General features: G+C 40.9%; 1 protein-coding gene across 2 annotated transcripts; it reads left to right on the forward strand.

The window, feature by feature from the left end:
• The first annotated feature begins 10 nt into the window (after positions 1–10).
• Positions 11–19,159, forward strand: iqcc (IQ motif containing C). 2 transcript variants are annotated; one of them, XM_055656667.1, is made up of 6 exons: positions 11–71; positions 3,364–3,507; positions 9,143–9,533; positions 10,212–10,333; positions 17,841–17,915; positions 18,805–19,159. In XM_055656667.1, exons 1-5 carry the CDS (start codon positions 36–38, stop codon positions 17,880–17,882), a joined length of 735 nt encoding a protein of 244 aa, XP_055512642.1. In that variant the 5' UTR covers positions 11–35; the 3' UTR covers positions 17,883–17,915; positions 18,805–19,159. The 2 variants fall into 2 exon arrangements, with proteins under 2 accessions (XP_055512642.1, XP_055512641.1); XM_055656666.1 differs by having other exon boundaries at positions 17,841–19,159.
• The last annotated feature ends 415 nt before the right edge of the window (positions 19,160–19,574 follow it).

Below are 19,574 nucleotides of genomic sequence, written 5' to 3' on the forward strand. Positions count from 1 at the left end.
CTCCTCCTGCGTCACTTCCTTAGATACCGTTTAAAATGGCGGCGGGGCTGCGCGGAGTCTGTCGTCTGCAGGTCAGACTTGTTATTAATCAATTAAATGTAGTGACGTTTTACTAAATTAACATTCACGGAACAAACCAAACAGTGACAACACACCCACTACCATAATACTAAAATCACCAAATGTACATCGGTCTGGAGAAGGGTCTCGACCCGAAACGCCACCCATCGCATGACATTTTCTCCATCCTCCCATCTGGGAAGAGGTACAGGAGCATCAGCTGCAAAACCAGCAGGATGCTCCTCAGCTTCTTCCCACAGGCTATAAGACTGTTAAATGGACTTTGCCCCCTGCCAAGTATCGCGCACAAACCCCCACACTGCAGCAGAGCCACTGTTGTGCCGCTGCCGGTCGGAACGGCTGTTGAATGTTTAGTAGAGTGTAAAATTTGTTCATGACATGTATTTTTTATTTTTATTTCTATTTATTTTTTCATGCACACTGAATGGACACTGGTTGAGCAACGTTTTTTTGTTTCCTCTGGGTATGCGAATACTCAGGAAATGACAATAAAGATATACAATACAATACAATACAATACATTCCTTCTCTCCTCAGATGCTGCCTGAGAGTTACTCCAGCATTTAGTGTCTACACCGGATGATCTTATCACTAAATCTCAAATAACTATTTTACAATCCTTATCAAGGATATGCTTGTTATTGTGTAACAAGGAAGTGCAGATGTGGTTTACACCAAAGATAGACACCAAATTCCTGAATTTACTCTGCAGGAGAGGCAGCATCTGTGGACGGAAGGAGTGGGGGATGTTTCGGGTTGAGACCCTGCTTCAGATTTGTTGGAGAGAGGAGGAGAACTTCTTCAAAGTAGGCATACCTTAAGGAGATTTCGCAGACAAAATGTGTAAGAAGGAACTGCAGATGCTGAAGAAGGGTCTCGACACAAAACCACACACATTCCTTCTCTCCAGAGATGCTGCCCGTTACTCCAGCACTTTGTGTCTATCTTCAGTGTAAACCAGCATCTGCTGTTCCTTCCTACTCAGAATGAAACATGTTCTGCTAATAAGGACTAAAGTATTGCTGCCTGAGCCATTGATTTTTGCTTTCATCAAATTGCATCAGAGTGCTGGTTTAAAAAGGTTACCAAACGTCAAACCGAATGGAAACTCGAGAGGTGAAATAATAGCCCTGATTCTCTAACACACTTATGGCTTGTTGAGCCTGTGTTGGCTTTTAGTAAAATAATTAAGCTTGTCCCTTTCCTCTAGCTCTTTTCCTCGAGCCTGCAATTTTTGTTACCAATTACCTGTACATTCTGAAACCCAAAATTGAATTGGTTTCCAGCACCCTTTCAGACAGTGCATTTGCAGAACCTCAGCTGAACAATTATCACCGTATTTCTGAAAACAAAATTAGTGGCTTTGACCTGTTGGATTTGAGATTCAATCTGGAAGATTGTAGCTGTACTTTGCAATTTCATTAAGCTACATGAGAAACTCAGAACAGAGGGGTCCAAGTGGAGGCAGTAAATTAAATTGGACAGTGGCTAGAAATTCTAGAATATTGCTACAAACACCAGCTAAAATAATTGTTCATTTTCTTTGGCCCTCTTGAGTTCCTTCAGCAGTTTGCTATATTTGATTTCCTCCCAGGGAGAAAATCCCTTGAGCGGTAAATATGGTAAACTAAATTGAAACAATGCAGAAAGGACACCGGAGATGTTCATGCCAGGGCTAGAAAACTGCAGCGGTGACATCGAACCTCCTTTGGCTGCCCAGAGAATGAACCTGCTGCTCACTGGGGCTTTTCATGTCCATTTGGTACAGGCAGAGAGGAGTGGATGTGGAGAGGATGGTTCTGCTAGGGACCAGAGGCCAAAGCCTCAGAATAAAAGGACCTTCATTTAGCAAGGAGATGACAAGGAATTTCTATAGCCAGATCGTGATGAATCTGTGGAATTCATTGCCACGGAAGACTGTTATGGGGAGAAGGGAAAGGTAGATCAGCCATGATTGAATGGTAGAACAGACTTGATGGGCCGAATGGCCTAATTCTGCTCCTACAACTTATGAACATGACATGTTTGAAAGATTGCTTCTCTGGGAGGCCAGAGCACTATAATATCCAAGTCCACACTGAAGCCTCGGAGTTTCCCTTGTGTAACTCCTTAACTGAGCAAAACCTGTATTTGCATGATAAGTGTGGTGTGCTTTCAAAATTGTTTTAGTGCCGTTAAGATTTGAACAATCACTGAGCATCCTATTGAATGAAATAATTTGCATGTTAATGCAAAACAATTACATGTATTACCACGATTAAATTTCATTGGGTATTTTGTGATTTTTAGCCATCTGCGTATGGCCTTCCAATATTAAAAAAATATGTGAAATACAAAAAAAAATGCGTTTCATTTGGAAGCCTGATGAGCAACTATTTGGGGAGTTGAGTAATAAAGAAGATGATTTTGATTTTGTAAAGTCAATAGTTATTGAATTATTGTTAACACTTCAGTTAATTCCATCTATTGGTATTGTGACATGCAGTGTTGGTTAACAAATTTGAATGTTATTTAAAATGGAAGGTTGACACAAAATGCTGGAGTAAGTCAGCGGGTCAGACAGCATCTCTGGAGAGAAGGAATGACGTTTCGGGTCGAGACCTTTCTTCAGACTGATGTCAGGGGGAGTCGGCGGAACAGATAGTTATTTCAAATGGAGCAGATAACAGTACAGGTAGTTCTGCCATAACTTGATAGATGCATTCAAAGAAACCTTGTGTTATAGAAAATTACATTGTGTCAGTGGGGAAAAGGGGGTTAGGGGCTAGAGAGTTTGAGACTCACACTAACAGTGCTTTTCCCCCTGAAGGATGTTCAAATGTAACAGTCTTTTCAATAGCTTTAACTTAGTTTACATTTGTCACTACAAGCGAAAAGTACAAAAAACTGTATGTTGCATTATTTAATAGAATATTGTTGCATAAGTGTCCATAGAGGCAATTGCTTGTCAACTTCAATGGCCAATGGTCAAACTGGCAGACTGTATTCTTAAGCTGTTCTTATGATGTCTGATTGCTGCGGAGAGGTAACATGGAAATATTTTTTTCCCCACAAAACTTTGTTTTCCTTTTTTATCTGCTTGCTAATTTCCAAAGTAACTTTTAAGTAGCTCTTTAGTTCCCGTTATCAAATTTGTGTTATGAAAACTCGTGTTACAGCGGAACTGTCTGTATTCTGACAAACTAACAGGGACATGGATTAATTTACACTAGGAGTGCTGCTTATCGTGTAAGAAATGTGTTATATACAGTAATTTCATAAGCATTTTTGTCCTTTTTGTAGGCTTATGGTAGAGGTTATTTGATAAGAAAAAAGTTCAGAAGTTTACGTCAAGATTATGAGAGCATTGTGAAAGAAATTGAAGGAGGATTGGACAATTTGGAATGGGATGGGAAAGTGTTGCCTAGACCCAAATTTAGGAATCAGGTATGTAACGTGTATTTGTATCTAAACCTTGCACATTAACTAAACTTTTGTTTAGTTATGTTTCTACCGAACGTAAAGTGTTAATCAGAACATCTGGAAGATTTTGGAATGCTGACATTACTTGCTGCCTAATGTAGGTGTAGCCTAATGCCAATTTCAAGAAACAACTGCAATCATTTTCTTCATTTTGGAAACCTCTCCAGAGATTCAAATACTCGAGCTATATTGCCTTTCTACAAACAAATTCTGAATCCTATCCCTTATCTGAAAGTAATTAACCTGAGTGAATTCAGTCAATTGATTTACAGGAAGATGGTCTTTCTAGTGATAAATGTACACAGATCTTCAGTTTAACCACAAAATAATGCATGTGCAAATTATTAGACATCTATTTCCCAACATCTACTTGGAAATAACCATATGTGAAATTCAGAAAACTTCAAAATGACGTGGTTTATCACAAATTCTGATGAAATTCTTCACCAATCCAGGCAGCATCCTGGTGAATCCCCTCTGCACTCTCTCCAGTGATACAACAACCCTCCTGTAGAGCTGCAATCTGAACAAGTGCAGCCAAACCTATGTCATGTGTCAACATTACGTCCCAACTTAGCAAAAGGACTTAAAGAAGTTAAACAAGTGAACAACAATTTGGTAGATGGAATATGATGGGAGAACGTGTGAGGCTATTCCTTTGGCAAGATGAAATGAAGGCCTAATTATTAATATTGGTGACCAAAGAGGTTTGGATGCCTCTCTGCGTGAATCTGTGGAAGCTTGTAGGGTTACAGCAAGCAATTGAGAAGACAGGCGACAATCTGGCCTTTATTACAAGTAGTTTGGAATAGAGGACTGAAGGTTTTACCACAGATCTGCAGAACATTGGTGACATTCCAGCTGGAGTATGCAGGGAAGGGCGGTCACGGTGGCGCAGCGGTAGAGTTGCTGCCTTACAGCGAATGGAACGCCGGAGACCCGGGTTCGATCCTGACTACGGGTGCTGTCTGTACGGAGTTTGTACGTTCTCCCCATGACCTGTGTGGGTTTTCCTCGAGATCTTCGGTTTCCTCCCACACTCCAAAAACATACAGGTTTTTAGGTTAATTGGCTTGGTAAATGTAAATATTGTCCCTAGTGGGCGTAGGATAGTGTTAATGTGCGGGGATTGCTGGTCGGTGTGGACTCGGTGGGCCGAAGGGCCTGTTTCCGTGCTGTATCTCTAAACTAAACTAAACCCCTGTCCAATGGTAGAGTTGGCTGAAAGGACCACAAAACCACCTCCTTTTTCTATTTCTTATGTTCCTATGAACCTCCGTGAATAGTGTAAAGGAAAGAATATCAATAAAGTAAATCGATCCATGTCCTGGGCATGTTCCGAATCCTGGTCAATCCACTGATGTGTTTGAAAAGATCTCAGTATCTTGGGCTGCACTTACTCTTTAACCATTGTCATTCCTACCAGTTGCAGGTTATTTATCACTTTGTTCTTTATCAAACGTGATGTGCATAAATTGGCTACACTGCTCCTTGGTTAACAACTGTTATATTCTTTGGGATGTGCAGAGGTTATGAAGGTCGCTATATTAATGCATCTTTTCTTTCAAAGACTGTCTGACATCATACCCTGCTAGAAAAGATCTGCAAGTATTATCACAGCCATTAACTATAGCTTTCTTCACTGACCTTCACTGTTGTGAGAACAGCTTATGTTTCTTTTAGCCAACATCAATACCAATCTTTTCCTCTTGAGAACAATCTCCTTTAAAACCAAAGAAGTACTTTTGCTTAAATCTGATTTATCTTTGCACCTGACTGGATAACACATTTTACCACGTGACTTAGCTTCAACTCTATTTGGCTGCTTCCTGCAGCAACCTTATTTAAAAGATACTCCCTTTCTCATTTGTAACGATGGCCAATGACCTCATTCAAGTCATCTGTCATCCTGTTAAGTGTGCCGCTCTGGAAATCTATTCCCTATTGTGAATCCTACTTGCTGAATACATGTCAAGATGCCTCCATCACCATCTTGATGTGGTTCCTTTTAAGACTGCTTATTCCCTCTTTAACCGTTTGCACCTGTTTAGCTGCTGACCTCATCTCCATCACAAGAATTTCTAATTGCTGCACATGCTGTCCTTGCTGTCAAAACCGGCTTTAAATTCCTAACTTTACTTCTAACATTTAAAACAGTAACTCTAATTTCACCTTGAATTTCCTACATGTTGGGTCTATTTGTTGTAATGTATGGCTGCAGAAACGGCATTTCGTTTGGACCTCAAGGGGTCCAAATGACAATTAAATTGTATCTTGTATCTTGTAAATCTTGTATCTTGTATGTTTGGTTCCTTTGCTGCAAATTGCCCACCTTTGCTTTGTCTCCTTCCAATGTTTTAATTCTACCTCATCTGATTGCTACTTTACTATCCTGCCCTAACATAACTGCTTCATGAATTTCATTTGCTCTTCCCATTGAAACCGACACACTAATATCTTTATCTCCCCAATTGTTCAAATAATGTTGGTAACATAGTAGATGTTTCAACATGGCTACTGTGAGCGGTATTTCTATTAAAGTCTTGTATTATTGAGTACCTTTTAACAGTTCTATTGTAGCCGGAGGCTGGACAATATCCTTCCCAAGCTCCTGGGTTAATCAGTGTAGTGTGGTGCTGACTGTCCCACGCAGGGTGGGGGATGGGCAGCTCTCAGCCTGTGAGATGCTGCAACCAATGCATTAACTGGAAATCCATTCATACCACTCTGAGGTGGAGATTGATTGGGTCTTACAGGAATGATGTCTGCGAAGCAGAGAGTGCTGGATAAAGTGCACACTGGTGCAGCAACTGGGGAGGGACAAAACTGGGCTGTGTGGTGGACTGCAAAGAGCACAGTGATGGGTTGCTGCAGACTAGTGGAACAGACTGATAAAGTTTAACGTGGTGAAAGGTGAGGTGATACATTTTCATAGGAAGAATGAGGAGAGGCAACATAGAATAAATAATATTTCCAATTTGAAATAATACTCCTCCCCCTGCTCTCTGTCCTTTGCACACATGCCTTCCACCATCTAGACCCCCAGACACTACTCTGTGGACTCTTAGGTCCCACCAAGAGCTTCTGTTTTTGCTCTAGAATTACACTTATTGATTTATTGAATTAAAAAAATAGATTTTATATTATCTGTGTATATTGCATTTACAGGCCAGTGGAGATGTTGCAAGTAACAGTTTCATTCTTCTGTTGTCCATACATATAGAAACATAGAAACATAGAAATTAGGTGCAGGAGTAGGCCATTCGGCCCTTCGAGCCTGCACCGCCATTTAACATGATCATGGCTGATCATCCAACTCAGTATCCCGTACCTGCCTTTTCTCCATACCCTCTGATCCCCTTGGCCACAAGGGCCACATCTAACTCCCTCTTAAATATAGCCAATGAACTGGCCTCAACTACCCTCTGTGGCAGAGAGTTCCAGAGATTCACCACTCTCTGTGTGAAAAACTTTTCTCCTCATCTCGGTTTTAAAGGATTTCCCCTTATCCTTAAGCCGTGACCCCTTGTCCTGGACTTCCCCAACATCGGAAACAATCTTCCTGCATCTAGCCTGTCCAACCCCTTAAGAATTTTGTAAGTTTCTATAAGATCCCCTCTCAATCTCCTAAACTCTAGAGAGTATAAACCAAGTCCATCCAGTCTTTCTTCATAAGACAGTCCTGACATCCCAGGAATCAGTCTGGTGAACCTTCTCTGCACTCCCTCTATGGCAATAATGTCCTTCCTCAGATTTGGAGACCAAAACTGCACGCAATACTCCAGGTGTGGTCTCACCAAGACCCTATACAACTGCAGTAGAACCTCCCTGCTCCTATACTCAAATCCTCTTGCTATGAAAGCCAACATGCCATTCGCTTTCTTTACTGCCTGCTGCACCTGCATGCCTACCTTCAATGACTGGTGTACCATGACACCCAGGTCTCGCTGCATCTCCCCCTTTCCCAATCGGCCACCGTTTAGATAATAATCTGCTTTCCCGTTTTTGCCACCAAAATGGGTAACCTCACATTTATCCACATTATACTGCATCTGCCAAACATTTGCCCACTCACCCAGCCTATCCAAGTCACCTTGCAGTCTCCTAGCATCCTCCTCACACCTAACACTGCCCCCCAGCTTAGTGTCATCCGCAAACTTGGAGATATTGCCTTCAATTCCCTCATCCAGATCATTAATATATATTGTAAATAGCTGGGGTCCCAGTACTGAGCCTTGCGGTACCCCACTAGTCACTGCCTGCCATTGTGAAAAGGACCCGTTTACTCCTACTCTTTGCTTCCTGTTTGCCAGCCAGTTCTCTATCCACATCAATACTGAACCCCAATGCCATGTGCTTTAATATGACAATTAAACATTCTTGACTCCTGCTCCTTTCCCCTCAACCGTAAGGAATCCCAGGGATGATTGGATTAACATATGATGAGCATTTGACGGCTTTGGGCCTGTACTTGTTGGAGTTTAGAAGGATGAGGGAGGGCCACACCCTCAGAATTAAAGGACTTTCCTTTAGGAAGGAGATGAGGAGGAATTTCTTCAATCAGAAGGAGGTGAATCTGTGGAATTCATTGCCACAGAAGGCTGGGGAGGCCAACTTAATTGATATTTTTAAAGCAGGGATAGATAGATTCTTGATTAGTACAGGTGTCAGGGGTTATGGGGAGAAGGCAGGAGAATGGGGTTAGGAGATAGATCAGCCATGATTCAATGGCGGAGTTGGCTTCATGGGCCGAATGGCCTAATTCTTCCTCTATCACTTATGAATATGTAAGCTCATCTCCCATCCCCGTGTTCCATTTATCAGCCCCCCGACTTTCCCCTTCCACCCATATTCCTACCCTTGGCTTTAAGGCGTTTCACTCTCCTTATATAATACACTTGTGTCTCCTTTCTAACCTTTCTAACCTTTCGTACTCCACCCATCTGCCAATTACATCCATCTCCCCTCACCTGTATCCACGTATCACTTCCCAGGCTTTGTCTCACCTCCACCTCTCTTTTCCAGCTTTATCTCTTCAATTCTAATCCATCTGAAGAAGTGTCCTGGCCCAAAACATCCCCTATCCATTGCCTGCACAAATGCTGCCTGACCTGCTGAGTTCCTCCAGAACTTTGTGTTTTTTATAGAGAAAACAAATTGGTGGAGGCAGACCGCATTATGGCCTCCAAGAGGGACCTGGATGATTTTATAGTGAGTAAAGAATGGAAGGCAACTGAGAAAGGACCAAGGGAGTGGAATAGTGAGTTACGTCTGTAGAGAGCTAACAAGGACATGATGGGCAAAATGGCCTCCTTTCAGCCATTCTATCATTCATTGATTCTAGGAAGCATTGCACCGATTTTGATTTGATACCATTGAGCAATTATCAGATTGAATATTAATATTGCCACACACTATGCTGCAGCTAATGAAACCACCATTGTACATGTGATCAGGGCAGTAATTTAACAGCTTGTCATATTTCTTGCATGAGCTAGACCTAAAATTCCTTATTTGAAGAAATGGCAACTCCCCAGCTTTTTCTACTGACTGGTGTTTGAAAATTTATTATGACAGCATTTGTTTTCATCTTTGTCAGATTGCAGGAATGGACAACGTGCACAAAGTATCTAAAACCCAAACATCTCAAGCAATCTGTCCTGAAGCTGATAAAAGTGCTGACTGTTCGCTGATCGAGAATGATGAACCAGTAAAAGATTCTTGTGATGGCAGGAATCCCACCAGCGGACAAAGTGCTCCCATGCAGCTTGTTGCCAGCGCTCTGAGTACAGACACCAGTTCACACTGGGAGGCAGCACAGACCGAAGGTGTGAGTGCACTGTTTGAGACAGAGGAAGCATCCTGTGCAGATGGTGTTGAGAGGAAAGTCCTTGAGAGCTGCACCACAGTACTGTCAGCATGTGGTGGCACAACACCGGAGCATGCATCTGCTGATGGCGTCGCAAGTAAATTGCAAGATGCAAAGAATGGTACGCTAATGATAAGACTTTGTTAAATTAATAGACCAATGTCTTTATAAAATGTTTTGCAATGTTAATTGTTTGCACCAAGGTTGCAAATACTTGGAATAGTTTTGTGCAGGGAGGAACTGCAGATGCTTTGGTTTAAACTGAAGACAGATGCAAAAAGCTGGAGTGGGTCAGACTGCATCTCTGGAGAAAAGGAATAGGTGACGTTTCGGGTTGAGACCCTTCTTCAGATTAAGGGTAGTTTTTATGCTTCAGGAATTAAGATTCCAAATTTTGAAACTACTAAGGGGGAAGTTGGATATTTTGCTGAGGTGAGAGGAAAAGAAAACAATTCTGCAGATAGGTGATCAAATGTTTCTAATACATTCTTATTTATATCAGATCAAAAGTTCTAAGGATCTATTCTGCTATAAAGTTTTTAACTTTTGTGCCTTGCCTTTCAAAAATGAGAGTATATTTTAAAATATGATCAAACCACTGCCCCTAACTCTTTAAAAATTGTTGGTGATTGGTATAAGAATAAGGTTCAGAAAAGTTATGATCAATATGATCAGCCATGATCATATTGAATGGCGGTGCAGGCTCGAAGGGCTGAATGGCCTACTCCTGCACCAAATTTCTATGTTTCTATGTTTCTAAAAGATTGATTCTGGGGAATGTTGACATTTGATTCCACAGAACCTCTGTATAAATTGCAAAGGAAAGAGATGCCCACAGCATATGAGGATCTTCAGAACTACAGAAGCAACCTTGCGATGGAACTCCTGTGGCTGCAACAAGCCATTGCCAGCCGTAAAAAAGTAAGTCATAAATTGATGCAAGATTGAGAGTGCACCCAATCAATAGGTTGGTATTTGAAACCGATCCTGAATGAGCTTCGGACAATGTATCTGAAAAAGCTACTTATTTTAACTACTAAACCAGGTTCGCTTCTTAATAAACAGACACCACACACTGTTTGGTAGACCAGTTCAAAACTTTACTTAACATCGGCCGATGGAAGGGAGGGAGAACTACAGTCAAGTGACCAACCCAGACACTTGACTGTGCTCAGTCACCTTTTCTGAACAACAGAATTACATTGCTTTAAATAGGTTTTTTGTCCCCTTATCACATTCCACAGACATTAGTCATGGTCAGAAGTACTGGAAAAGGTTTCCACAGAATGCATCACATCAAACCTTTTTTTTACATGGTACAAGATATACTAAAAACATTGTCCATTTGTTTTATCTCCAAATAGACCACCCTTGCTCTGTTCGCTGCTTCCTCTGTCATTTGGTCCCTCATAAACATAGGTCTTTTGTTTACAAAGATGTGACTGTTTATTTCTCTCTTCCTTTATTGCCTGCTCCCCATAAACATTGGTTTATGGCATCTCACTTCAAAGATTTCTTTAGCTCCTTCACTTGGGAGACAATGTTATAGGATTATTATCTCCCACACCCCGCAACCTTAGACAAGCCTAATTTGACACTAAATGTAAACTGTAAGCTAGCCCTGAAACCTATTTTAATTTTTTCTTATTTTTGTAACTTTACTTGACTTCATCATTCCATCCTTTTATCAAACTTTTGATAACTACAGTCCCTGCCGAATACATACAAAAGACCATAAGCATCGCATCAGACAAATTACGAGTACAACTAGTAATACAATCAATCCATAGTGGACAATCATTCCCCAAGTCCCTCCAAACATATTAAATGGCCACCAAACTCCACTGGAGCTATAACCATGGAATTCAGCTCCTACCTTCCTTATTTTAGCTACTTCCATTCTGATATGGGCAGCCAAGTTGGTAATGTTGGAGGAAGCATCGGGAATAAAAGTGCAACATTCTCGATCTATTATTGCACATGTTCCCCCTTTTTCTGCCAGGATAAAATCTAAGGCCATTCTGTTTTGCAATATTACAGTCCTCATAGCTACCATTTCAGCTGTGACCCCTTCTACCTCCTCCTGGGTTGCACTCAAGGAGATGGCAGTGGCATTAGCAAGTGTCTCTAAAGCGGAGGCCATTGTAATTAGTTCCCGTGACACTATTATACTACCAAAGGACGGGAAGAGTATCATAAAAAATTGCTCAGCCTTTGCTAGGCTTCGCTTGGAAATCCCCGTGTGCTGGTGCAACTGGCTCATGCTTCTCATTCGTGGGACTACATATGCGACATAACAACACCCTGTCCAGTGATGGGGTCCTTTTAGTCGTTCCCAAGCTGCCCCGTCTGCCGGTGGCATTCCTGGTAACCATGGGTAGGCCCAGGATCCACATACAAAATATGTGCCATTAACTGGTCGGGGTGGGCCGATAATGGTGGCTGCCTGAGTTATCATACAAGTACTGTTTCCCAAGAATACACCTGTGCCTTGGTGGTGGCAAAAACAGGTAGTATTAACTGGCCTATGAGGATCTTTTACTATCTGTAGTCGGGGTATATCTGCGACATTTGTCACGTTCAATTTCCAATCTCCTTTGAAGGGAGGGGTGTACCATCCTTCAAAATTATTGTATTTTGGGCCTCCATAGGTGATGTTTATTATTTCGTTTTTGGTATTTGTTATCCGTATGGTTTTTAGGCATGACGATTTTTTATCCGAGTTACAAAAGCACCTCAACGCTAGTCTCTCTGTAAGGTTTAATGGAATGGGGACCAGGGGAATTCCTTCCTTACTGCTAGTCGGAACACCGGTGCATACCCAACATTCAGTCCCATGTGCCCGTACGGCAAACTCATGGCTCATAGTCAGATAGGTATTAGTCCATGTTACCCCGGCCATGGTTAGAATCGTCAGTAGAGCGAACATCACTCGTGCCATCCTTGTGTCCAATCTTTTTGCAGTCGGAGAGATGTATCCAACGTGGATGGTTTTCAACCTTCACTGCTGTTGGTGTAGTCAGCAGCACCTGGTATGGTCCGTTCCAACGGGGGCCGAGTTTCTTGCGGTTCCAATTTCTGATAAGTACGTAGTCCCCTGGTTGAACTATTTCGCACTGGTCAGCATCAGGTAGCGGCCTCTGGGACTCCTTTACCTGTAAATGCAATGCTGACAGAATATGGGTGAGTCGTTGAACATAGGTAATTATTTCATCATTTAATGCGTGTAAATCTAAGGTTCCTTCATGAGTAATGCTTGCTCCCCAGGGGGTTCGTAGAGGTTTACCGTAGATAATTTCTGCTGGGGATAGCTTTGTAACACTGTGGGGAGTTACCCTCATTTCAAATAATGCTAAGGGTAATACTTTAATCCAAGTCTGTCCCAATTCTCCCATCAGCTTGGTAATTTTGTTTTTTAATGCCCCATTGGCTCATTCCACCATCCCAGATGCCTGTGGGTGGTGTACACAGTGAAATTGCTGTCAGATATTAAAATGTGCACATTTTTCCTTATTAACAGTGGTTGGTAGAGCTTCACTCCACCTACTAAATAAATCTAAAATTACTACGCAATATTTATAACACTGGGCCCTTGGCATTATCTCCTTAAACTGCTTTCCCATCCTTTACCAGCCTCAACTCAAGCACAAACAAAAGCCCCTGGATAGCTTTGTGATTAATAACATATGTATATATCATTTTCCTCAATGCCAGAGAGCTAAAGACACATAATTCTCCGGATATGCTCCTACAAGCTCACCTTGCCCACAGAACTAAATCTGCATTTTCTCCTGATTTTAAATTTTTTTTTTTTTTTTAAACACAAAATCATTCAATATCCCTTCCTTCTCATCTTTTTTACTTATTTTGCTTATATGTAATACTTCTCAGTTAGTCCCTTCAAACATGTTGTCATATTCCCAATACATATCGTGTAAACATCTCCCAACCACTTGTTCTTGAATATAGTACTGGTATCACCAAAATCAATCCTCTATTTAATAGTTTAACAAATACAACGTGTTGCTAAAGTAGGAGCAATTCCAATCCAAGTCATTCTCATCATTCGTAATCTGTTACCTTCGACATAGAGATAACCAAATTTGTTCATCTTGGACCTTGCCGACAACTGAGACTCACTACCGAGAGACGTTATCCATCCAGACTTACTTTTACCAGAACCCCAGGACAGACTGAGTAGTCTCTCACAAGGTTGAACAACCTACCTACTGCAGGAATTGCCAGGCAGAGTGTTCTACAGACTCACCCTCAATGACATTTTGAAGGCTTTTTTTTGTTGCCAAAGGCATTAAAAAGGAATCAAATATATTCAAATAACAACTATTTAAATAGTTTAAACATAACAGATAGTTTAAAACATGAACAGTAAAACAACTCAAGCATGTAACTTTTTACACAGGTCGGCAACCCCATGCAAATGAATAAAGTTGCCATTCCTAATATGCAGTGCCACCACATTTCCTTTGTTATCCTATCATTCCCTCCTTACCAGCATGGGTAAGACGGGTAAAAATGTATCGTTATACACCAACTTGTCCAAGCGGGGTGTGCTGAATCAATGGCACAGCCCACTTGTTTCCATAGTTATTATTATATACAAGAGGCGTCCCTCTGTAATGTACATACCTCCCTCATGTTTGGCAGGACCGTTCTATTTGCTAGCATCTGTTTAGCTGCTGTCACTATGCATTTGGATGTACAGGCTGCCTGTTTGGATACACTATCATCAAATTCATTACCTTTTGCTATAGAGTCCCCAGCACCAATGTGTACAGTACATTTAATAATGATCAGCTGTTCTGGTAGCATCAATGCCTTAAACAAATTACACACAGAAAGGCATTCCCGTGCACCCAATCCTGGAGAGCTTTGTAAGGTCAGAACTTCAAGTTATAGGGATGTTACTGATGGAACTGTCCCAGGTAAAGATGCCATTGCTACTGGTAGACATCTCCCAAGATGATCTAACTCCTCCTCATCTTCATTACCAAATAGGGTCGTCGTGCCAGACATGAAGTCTCCTCCAGAGGATTTACCAGTACTGGGTTTATTTTTTACGAACCATCACCTGTTTCTCACCTCCTGTCTGTCTTTTAATTCTATTCTCTTGTTCCTCTGCCCACTGGCATTCTAGTTGCAATAATTTCCATCCTTTCCTAGTGCTATCCTTGTTTCTTAACTATCTGGCAATTTACCAAACTGTGAGATTTAAAAAAAAAAAAAATCAAATCTGCAATTTATCCCATCAGATAAAGCATAACAATAAGTTTAATTTGACACCTAATTCACTTTCATATCTCAAGTAATAAAAAAATTATGGCCATTTTCATACTCGGAAATTAGCATCTTGTTCCCTATTGATTTTCTATGGACATAACAAAAAAAAAACTGTGATCATGGACCGTCAAAAGCCCATAACCTTCTTAAAAATTAAGAGAACTGAATGAAATTTTCAGTTATCATAGATTGAACCATTCTGACACAAATATAAAATAATCTTACTTGGATGACCTGAAATTAAAAGCATATAATTAGTTAGTTACCCAATTGTAGCTAATTTCAAACTTCAATTACTAGATCTAAACATCTATCCAATTCTTAATAAATGATAATAAAACATTTTTAAATAGCCTAAGTGTCCAAATTATATTCACAAATAATTCACAATAAAACATGATTTTTAAATCTCATTTACATCAATTTATAGGCCAAATGGAAGGAATTTAGTGTTCAATTGCTGTAAATTAAAGTCTATTTTAAATCGGCTTTCTAGTGGGTTCCTGTCTTCCTTTCCCATATCAACACCTCTGCTTATTTAATTGTCTCAACATTCCATGTGCCCCCTACAGGCCAGGCTCCATCCCCTAACCATTTGGTCAACTTGTAACTTAACATTCTAAATTTCTTATTATACATAGGATTCAAATAACACATATATAGGACCGGTATCCAGAGCATTCCCCATAGATAGATAGAAAGAAAGAGAGAGAAAAAATACTTCTTAATTCCGAATCGTTCCAAATATATCAACCAGGCCGACCCACTAAATGAGACCCCAGTTTCTCAACTTGGCTGACTTTTTAATTCCTTAATATACGACCCAAGTGTCTCAACGAAGCAGACCCTCTAACCGAGACCCCAGTTTCTTTTCAACTTGGCAGACTTCCTAATACTGTAATATACAACGTCACTTATTTCTCAACCCGACAACTCTTCGGATGTCTCAATAAGCCAGACACACACCTCAACCCCCGTATCTCAACCCGACAAATCACGGATATCTCAACAAGGCTGATGAGCCCTTAGTAGAGAGAGAGAAAAAGAGAAAACAAAGAGAGATAGACAGAGAGAGGAACCACTCACGTCCTTCTTAACAATATACATAAGACCCTTCTTAAAAATACATGCACAATTCTGTCTTAAAAATACATACACAATCCCTTCTTTAAAAAAACATATAAAGCCCAACTGGTCTTACCTTAGTCTGTGTCTAAGAACCTCGGCAGGGAACCAATTCAATTTCTGATGAAGGATCACAGACGTTCCCGGGAGTTTCTAGGGAGTCGGTCTTACAAGGGGGCCGATAGAGCTCAGTGATCTCCCTTCCAATCCCGGCAACCTCCGCAACCTCTTGCACAGTCAGCCGTTGATGTGGTCCCAGCGAGGCCTGCATAACTACGCCAATGAAAAAGCTACTTATTTTAACTACTAAACCAGGTTCGCTTCTTAATAAACAGACACCACACACTGTTTGGTAGACCAGTTCAAAACTTTACTTAACATCGGCCGATGGAAGGGAGGGAGAACTACAGTCAAGTGACCAACCCAGACACTTGACTGTGCTCAGTCACCTTTTCTGAACAACAGAATTACATTGCTTTAAATAGGTTTTTTGTCCCCTTATCACATTCCACAGACATTAGTCATGGTCAGAAGTACTGGAAAAGGTTTCCACAGAATGCATCACATCAAACCCTTTTTTTACATGGTACAAGATATACTAAAAACATTGTCCATTTGTTTTATCTCCAAATAGACCACCCTTGCTCTGTTCGCTGCTTCCTCTGTCATTTGGTCCCTCATAAACATAGGTCTTTTGTTTACAAAGATGTGACTGTTTATTTCTCTCTTCCTTTATTGCCTGCTCCCCATAAACATTGGTTTATGGCATCTCACTTCAAAGATTTCTTTAGCTCCTTCACTTGGGAGACAATGTTATAGGATTATTATCTCCCACACCCCGCAACCTTAGACAAGCCTAATTTGACACTAAATGTAAACTGTAAGCTAGCCCTGAAACCTATTTTAATTTTTTCTTATTTTTGTAACTTTATTTGGCTTCATCATATCTAGCAATGAAATAGAGTAGGGGAACCAAGAACCAGGGGACATAGGTTTACGGTAAGAGGGGAAAATTTTAATAGGAACCTGAGCAGATGGTGGGTATATCGAACAAGCTCTTTCTCCCACGTCTCAAAAACGTGCAGTTTTGCAAGTTAACTGGCCCTGAAATAAATTGCCCTGAGTGTACAGATGAATGATAGCGTCAGGGAGATTTTGATAGAAATATGGGGAGGAGAGACTGCAGGAAAACATTGATTGTGGGATAGCGTTGCTCTGTGAGCCAGCATAGACTTGATGGGCCCGGTGGCCCCCTATGTCAGAAGGAAGCACTGTATAAAAATATACCATGCCATTTGCCATTTAAAGACATTAGCAGCTCTAAGTCCTCAGCAGCTCAGCTGGATGGTCAGAGGCTGCATGTGATGTGAGTGAATCACCTCTTCGTGGCAGTGAGACACAAGTTAGGAGTCTGATAGGATGTTCTCTACTTGCCTTCTACAGCTAAAAGCACACTCAAGACATCTGACACCATCAAGGCAAAGCAGCTTAACGACCCCCATCCATCCATTCCACATCAGTGCAACATGAGTGCACTATGTACCAATTACAAACCCGTTTAGGCTAATCCAACCTCTCTTCCACACACCTACTCTTTACTGCAAGGACAGCATTTACATGGGAATGCCACCAAGTGCCACAGCAACCTGACTTGGAAATATATTGTCAGTGCTGGGTCTAAACTGCCAAAGAACAGCACCTTCACTAGATCTCTTACCAACTCTTTCTCAAGGGATGTTAGAGATGGACAATACTGAAATATGATGATTCGGGACAGAAACAACATCCTTCTGTCCATTCCCTCCACAGATGCTGCCTGACTCACTAGGTTCCTCCAGGACTTTTTGTTCTGATGAAGATTCCAGCATCTAGTTTCTTGTGTCTCGACTATACCATGTTGTTTGGTTACCCTATTTTGCAATAATGCTGCTAATTTAGAGGTGCTGGTTAATTTAAAATAGTTTTGTTTGAAAACCAAATCACTTGACCTTATTTTCCTTCCCAGTATCTGATACTGAAGCAAAGGCTGGGAGCTCCAGAACCATGATGTGGTTTCAGATTTGGAAGCACCGCAAGAACTGTAAGAAACAAAGTTGAACATAAACCACTTCTTGCTGTTAAATCAAAAATGAACAAGCGATGACAGTAGTGATGGTGTGGAACAGACTTGCCTGCGATGAACCCTGTTGCACAGTGCTTGCTGGAAGCCTGGACCGACAAAAAGGAAAGGTTTAATGAATGCTATTATCCTTAATGCACCTTTGAAGGAAGGCATGGTGCTATTTTGTAAAGCGTTCCTGCGTTATAGTAGTGTTTCATCATCATGGATCTTTACTAATCCTGTTAAACTCCCAGCCGTAATTCAACACTTTAGAAAATTATCTTCCCTTTAATCTAATACGCCAGTTGTTTTGTAGCTGGTTTGGACTAGAGCACCTATCACTGATCTTGGCATTCATCCATCTACATAGAGCTCCAGCTCCACCATTCATCAGTTTGTGTGGACTGCCCTCAGTTAGCATGGTTTATTTTACAAAGGACATACCTACCTAAGGTTAAGATGTTGCCTCTGTATTTCTAAGACTTGTATCTTGCTCAGACTAGATGTGGATTATCAGGCTCAATAACACTAATTGAGAAGGAGGTGGAGGGGAGTGGGGGGGGAAGGAGGGGTTGTGAGTGGTGGGATTAATTTACCCAGTGTTTTTTTTGTATGCAAAAAAGGTTACAGGACGCATCTCATTCCTTGCTGTTGGTGTCAATGCTGGATCGCCATTCCATAAGCTGTTTTTTAAGGGCCTGGCTGACTAATTTAATTAATACATTTAATTTTTTAAACCTTAGTAATCTTTTTGTAATATTAAAAATACTAAAATCTTGACAATCTAGATTTTTAACTTTTTAGAGGTGCCAGTATGCCTTTAGCAGAGATTTTTCTACAAAATATGTGCCTGGATTTCTTTATTCAGGTTCTGATTGCTTGCTGAGGTGACTGCATGGAATAGAAACGAGATATTTCCCAAAGGAAATAAAAGGATCAAGTGCCTGTTGTACTTATTTCTCCACACTTTAAGAAGCAGAACCCTGAGTATAAGCCTGGAATGAGCTGTTCTTAGGCAAGTCCTTAAATAAGGACCATAAATCAAAATAAATTGTCTGGGTGTTGTTTTTTTTAGAATACTGTTGAACGGTATCAGATGTTGTTATTTTGTATATTTCCTGTACCACCACTCTGTTACACAACCTTCCCACTGTGCGCGATTTATCCATGAGAAAAAATTGTTAAAGTATATTTTTACATTAAATGTAAAGTGATTTTCTTTCTTCTGTTTGTATCCCTCATCTGCACGTTTTATGAGTAGCAATAATCTCGATCTCCATTCAAGCACAATTCTTTTAAAAATAATAAAGAATTTCAGTGTTCCCAGTTGTCAAACCTCAGTTGAGATTGGTAATAACATTTTGATCACTATTGCATTGCCAAAAGCACCATCAAAATATTTCATCTCATGGCGTTGGTCTTATAAGCTAGTCTGTACAGGCTGCAAAATGATTAGTGCAGAAGATACAAAGCCTGAAAGCATGTACCACCAGATTCAGGACCAGATACAGGAACACGGTTGTTAGACATAACACCCTCCCATAACCGTGGCGGTCATCCCAATCTTCCAACCTACCTCACTGCAGACCTTGTACTTTTTGTATCTACACTTTCTCTGTAACTATAATGCTATAACAC

The sequence above is a fragment of the Leucoraja erinacea genome, chromosome 26, assembly GCF_028641065.1.
Source record: "Leucoraja erinacea ecotype New England chromosome 26, Leri_hhj_1, whole genome shotgun sequence".
NCBI classification, from domain to species: domain Eukaryota; kingdom Metazoa; phylum Chordata; class Chondrichthyes; order Rajiformes; family Rajidae; genus Leucoraja; species Leucoraja erinaceus.

What these genes read in the sequence shown, in the direction of transcription:
- iqcc (XM_055656666.1), top strand. Translation starts at nt 36, where the DNA reads ATGGCGGCGGGGCTGCGCGGAGTCTGTCGTCTGCAG. An exon ending in ATTGCAAGATGCAAAGAATG is followed by an intron (nt 9,534 to 10,211) that starts GTACGCTAATGA and finishes TTGATTCCACAG; the next exon opens with AACCTCTGTATAAATTGCAA. An exon ending in CCATTGCCAGCCGTAAAAAA is followed by an intron (nt 10,334 to 17,840) that starts GTAAGTCATAAA and finishes TTTCCTTCCCAG; the next exon opens with TATCTGATACTGAAGCAAAG.